Consider the following 6,000-nt stretch of genomic DNA (forward strand, 5'->3'; position numbering starts at 1 on the left):
AAAATCATATTAAATTGGCATGGCATTTTGAGGACTTTTATTTTCGGGATATTTTTATATTGCATGGATAAGTCAGGAAACAGACAGAAAAATACTATTTTTACTTTATTTCAGCTAAATAACAGAAAGTATAGAAGGGGTACAGAAGTTTGTGCATCTAATTTCATCCGTCTCATGCTCATCAAAATGAATCCAGTAACAAGGTTGATCAAGTCTTGTTAACAAACTCATTCCGATAATCATGAAACCAGAGAAATTTTGAATAACACTAAGTTACTTCAACGGGGATATGCACATCCCCAATAATAAGTATATCATATTTCTTCTTGACAATAGGAAGAGGAAATTCAAAACCTCCAAATATAATCAATGGAATTTTTCCAATGGAGTTGATACTATGAACTTGAGGTTGTTTCCTCGGAAAGTGTACCGTATGCTCATTACCATTAACATGAAAAGTGGCATTGCCTTTGTTGCAATCAATAACAGCCCTGCAGTATTAAGAAAACATCTTCCAAGAATAGTAGACATACTATCATCCTTGGGAATATCAAGAATAACAAAGTCCATTAAAATACAACGTTTGCAACCACAACAGGCACATCCTCACAAATACCGACAGGTATAGCAGTTGATTTATCAGCCATTTGCAAAGATATTTCAGTAGGTGTCAACATATTCAAGTCAAGTCTACGATATAAAGAGAGAGGCATAACACTAACACCGGCTCCAAGATCACATAAAGCAGTTTTAATATAATTTCTTTTAATGGAGCAAGGTATAGTAGGTACTCCGAGGTCTCCAAGTTTCTTTGGTATTCCACCCTTAAAAGTATAATTAGCAAGCATGGCGGAAATTTCAGCTTTCGGTATCTTTATTTTATTAGTAATGATATCTTTCATGTACTTAGCATAAGGATTAGTTTTGAGCACATCAGTCAATCGCATACACAAAAAGATAGGTCTAATCATTTCAGCAAAGCGCTCAAAATCCTCATCATCCTTTTTCTTGGATGGTTTGGGAGGAAAAGGCATGGGTTTCTGAACCCAAGGTTCTCTCTCTTTACCATGTTTCCTAGCAACAAAGTCTCTCTTATCATAACGTTGATTCTTTGATTGTGGGTTATCAAGATCAACAACAGGTTCAATTTCTACATCATTATCATTACTAGGTTGAGCGTCATCATGAACGTCATCATTAATATTTTCACTAAGTTCATTTCATTACTAGATTGTGTTTCAACATCAGACATGGATATATCATTTGGATTATCAGGTGGTTCAGCAATAGGTTCACTAGAAGTTTGAACAGTTCTATCATTTTTCGTTTTCTTCTTTTTAGAAGAACTAGGTGCAACAGTATTATTTCTGTGAAAATCTTGCTCGATTCTCTTAGGGTGGCCTTCAGGATACAAGGGTTCCTGAGTCATTCTACCAGTTCTAGTAGCCACTCTAACAGCATAATCTTTTTTCTTACTATTAATTTCATCAAGCACTTCCTTTTGAGATTTAAGTACTTGTTCTACTTGAGTGGTAACCATAGAAGCATGTTTACAAACAAGTTTAAGTTCACCTCTAATATTAGCCATATAATCACCCAAGCGTCTAATCATATAAGCATTTTCTTTTAATTGTCTACCAAAATAAGCATTGAAGTCGTCTTGCTTAAACGTAAAGTTATCAAACTCATCCAGGCACTGACTAGCAATTTTAGTAGGAGGGACTTCAACTTTATCATATCAATAGAGAGAATTTACCTTTACTACCTGTGTCGGGTTATCGGGATCAGGGGGTTCTTCAATAAATAAAGGATTAAGATCATATGTTTCTTCGACAGGCGGTAGATTAAGACCATGTATTTCTTCAATAGGAGGTAAATTCTTAACATCTTCAGCTTTAATACCTTTTTCTTTCATAGATTTCTTTGCCTCTCGCATATCTTCGGGACTGAGAAATAGAACACCTCTCTTCTTCGGAGTTGGTTTAGGAATAGGCTCAATAATTGGAGCAGGAGCTGGCTCAGGAGCTGGCTCTGGAGCTGGCTCAGGAGGTGCCCAATTATTTTCATTTGTCAACATATTGTTTAATAGAATTTCAGCTTCATCCGGTATTCTTTCCCTAAAAAGAGAACCAGCACAACTATCCAGGTAATCTCTGCAAGTATCGGTTAGTCCATTATAAAAGATATCAAGTATTTCAGGTTTCTTAAGAGGATGATCAGGCAATGCATTAAGCAACTTGAGAAGCCTCCCCCAAGCTTGTGGGAGACTCTCTTCTTTAATTTGCACAAAGTTGTATATTTCCTTTAAAGCAGCTTGTTTCTTATGAACAGGGAAATATTTAGCAGAGAAGTAATAAATCATATCCTGGGGACTACGCACACAACCAGGATCAAGAGAATTGAACCATATCTTAGCATCACCCTTTAATGAGAACGGAAATATTTTGTGGATATAAAAGTAGCGCGATCTCTCATCATTAGTGAACAAGGTGGCTATATCATTTAATTTAGTAAGATGTGCCACAACAGTTTCAGATTCATAACCATGGAAAGGATCAGATTCAACCAAAGTAATTATATCAGGATCAACAGAGAATTCATAATCCTTATCGGGAACACAAATAGGTGAAGTAGCAAAAGCAGGATCAGGTTTCATTTTATCTCTAAGTGATTCTTTGTTCCATTTAGCTTATAGCCTCTTGAGCTCATATCTATCTTTGCAGGCTAAAATAGCAGCAGAAGATTCCATATCAAAAACATAACCCTCAGGAATAACAGGCATATCTTCATCATCACTTTCATAATTATAATCAGATTCAATAATTTCTTTCTCTCTAGCCCTAGCAATTTGTTGATCAAGAAATTCACTGAGGGGCACAGTAGTATCAGGCATAGAAGCAGTTTCATCATAAGTATCACGCATGGCAGAAGTGCCATCATCAATAACATGCGACATATCGGAACGAATAGCAGAAGCAGGTTTAGGTGTCGCTAGCTTACTCATAAGAGAAGGTGAATCAAGTGCAGAGCTAGATGGCAGTTCCTTACCTCCCCTCGTAGTTGAGGGATAAATTGTTCTCTTAGCATCTTTCAAGTTCTTCATAGTGTCCAGCAGATATAAATCCCAAGTGACTCAAAGAATAGAGCTATGCTCCCCGGCTACGGCGCCAGAAAAAGGTCTTGATAACCCACAAGTATAGGGGATCGCAACAGTTTTCGAGGGTAGAGTATTCAACCCAAATTTATTGATTCAACACAAGGGGAGCCAAAGAATATTCTCAAGTATTAGCAGCTGAGTTGTCAATTCAACCACACCTGGAAACTTAGTATCTGCAGCAAAGTGTTTAGTAGCACAGTAATATGATAGCGGTGGTAACGGTAACAAAAGCTTAGTGCAAGCAATAGTAAATATTTTTGGTATTTTGTAGTGATTGTAATAGTAGCAAAGGGAAAGTAAATAAGCGTAAACCAGTATATGGAAAACTCGTAGGCACCGGATCAGTGATGGATAATTATGCCGGATGCGGTTCATCATGTAACAGTCATAACATAGGGTGACACAGAACTAGCTCCAATTCATCAATGTAATGTAGGCATGTATTCCGTATATAGTCATACGTGCTTATGGAAAAGAACTTGCATGACATCTTTTGTCCTACCCTCCCGTGGCAGCGGGGTCCTATCGGAAACTAAGGGATATTAAGGCCTCCTTTTAATAGAGAACCGGAACAAAGCATTAGCACATAGTGAATACATGAACTCCTCAAACTATGGTCATCACCGAGAAGTATCCCGATTATTGTCACTTCGGGGTTGTCGGATCATAACACATAATAGGTGACTATAGACTTGCAAGATAGGATCAAGAACACACATATATTCATGATACATAATAGGTTCAGATCTGAAATCATGGCACTCGGGCCCTAGTGACAAGCATTAAGCATAGCAAAGCCATAGCAACATCAATCTCAGAACATAGTGGATACTAGGGATCAAACCCTAACAAAACTAACTCGATTACATGATAAATCTCATCCAACCCATCACCGTCCAATAAGCCTACAATGGAATTACTCACGCACGGCGGTGAGCATCATGAAATTGGTGATGGAGGATGGTTGATGATGACGACGGCGACGAATCCCCCTCTCCGGAGCCCCGAACAGACTCCAGATCAGCCCTCCCGAGAGGTTTTAGGGCTTGGCGGCGGCTCCGTATCGTAAAACGCGATGATTTCTTCTCTCCTATTTTTTCCTCTCCAAAATCCAATATATAGAGTTGGAGTTGGCGTCGGAGGAGCCTCAGGGGGCCCACAAGGTAGGGGGTGCGCCCTAGGGGGGCGCCCCCACCCTCGTGGACAGGGTGTGGGCCCCCTGGACTTCATCTTTGGCGAGGATTTTTTATTATTTTTTATAAGACATCCCGTGGAGTTTCAGGTCATTCCGAGAACTTTTGTTTTCTGCACATAAAACAACATCATGGCAATTCTGCTGAAAACAGCGTCAGTCCGGGTTAGTTCCATTCAAATCATACAACTTAGAGTCCCAAACGGGGGCAAAAGTGTTTGGAAAAGTAGATACAACGGAGACGTATCATGGTGCAGCACAAGGCAAGGGAGCCGCCCATATCCAACAATGTCACCTTATCACCCAACTGTGTTGGGCGGCTCATCTGCCGGAATGTCTCGGCTACAGTGTCAAATACTGTTATGTTGAGGCCTATTGCCCAGTGCAGGCGAGCACAATTATGGACTGGTGGAGAATTGAAGGACTGGGTAGCGGGATACCCATGTTTTGAAACTGTCAGCCATTGGATGCATCTTGGCTGGTCCGATCCCACTGTGAGGACGAAGTAATCAGGCAACTTAGTTGGGACGGCAGCCCCAATGAGTACCAAGTACGACACTTCTTTTGAGTATGACACCCAGAGAACACGGTGTTCTCCAGATGTGTGGAGCCGGTAGAAGCCGACTACGTCGACGGCGCTGGTGCATGACCGTCATGGAGGATGTGGCAGGGAAGCACACTTGCGGGTGGTAGGGTTGCAGATGTAGAAATTGGATTGCTTCTCCAGGATGAGGAGGCCATCACAAGCGGCATGACATACAGTCATCTCGTTTGTAAAGGGATCTACGTGCCGGAGGACACGCTGTATCTTTTTATCAGTAGGGGATCCGGCATGGCGATAGATGCCTTCTATGTTTTGGATGATGGGGAGCGAGGGCTGGCGGTGGTGGTGGTTGAGGATGAACGCGTTGGTGGAAGTGCCACTGCGCCACGACTTGTGGACGGCACGGCAGCGAAGTACATCCTTGGCCGGCAGCCAGACAAGGATCTCGTCAACGACAAGCCACTTGGGCAGGTCGTCGAACACGGTCACGCCGCTGCTGTCCGGCATGTTGGATGCTAGCTGTTAAGAAAAAAAGAACAAGCAAACATTAGTGCGGCCCATGAAGAAGAAACGTGATTTACTAAAACTCACTGTGGTGAAACTTCGAGCTTAGTCACTCTCCTATTTTTATGGTGGACAGTTCTATCAACCTTATTGCTCCCGATTAGCGGAAGTCAATCACTAGAGCTCATAACTTATTCATGCCCCGCAAAACAACCTGTACACAAATCAACAGCCAAGCTCTTTCCTAAAACAAAAAATAGTCGTATTGAAGTAGCAATCAGACACATAACAGTGGTAGTGGTAGTGATCAAATTACTTGCCACCATAGTAACAATCAGACATAAAACTATGCTGCTGAGCACCAAATCACATACAGTTTCTGAAATGTGCTCAAGAAAAGACATCACACACAAAAAATCTCTGCACAGAGAACAAGAGCGTCCAGGTGCCAAAATCAAGTGTGCACTGAACATGAAAGATCAAAATATTGAGCTACATAAGTGAGTGCCTGAACCAAAAATTTCAGCAACAAAGATGCCATAACTACTTGTGAAGGAATTAGCATTTCAAACTGCAATCATGCCTTCCATGATTTTTCTAAAA

General features: G+C 41.0%; 1 protein-coding gene across 1 annotated transcript in view; it reads right to left on the bottom strand.

Moving 5' to 3' along the window:
- The window catches only part of LOC119333033, a 41,721-nt gene extending 36,321 nt beyond the window's left edge, over window positions 1-5,400 (bottom strand). Inside the window, exons 1-2 of the mRNA XM_037606074.1 lie at window positions 5,030-5,400; window positions 4,595-4,987 (exon numbers count right to left, since the gene is read on the bottom strand). Coding sequence (XP_037461971.1) covers window positions 4,595-4,987; window positions 5,030-5,400 — 764 coding nt within the window. The remainder of the gene's footprint in view (window positions 1-4,594; window positions 4,988-5,029) is intronic.
- Between the last annotated feature and the right edge of the window lie 600 nt (window positions 5,401-6,000).

This window comes from Triticum dicoccoides, chromosome 7A (genome assembly GCF_002162155.2).
Source record: "Triticum dicoccoides isolate Atlit2015 ecotype Zavitan chromosome 7A, WEW_v2.0, whole genome shotgun sequence".
Lineage (NCBI taxonomy): Eukaryota > Viridiplantae > Streptophyta > Magnoliopsida > Poales > Poaceae > Triticum > Triticum dicoccoides.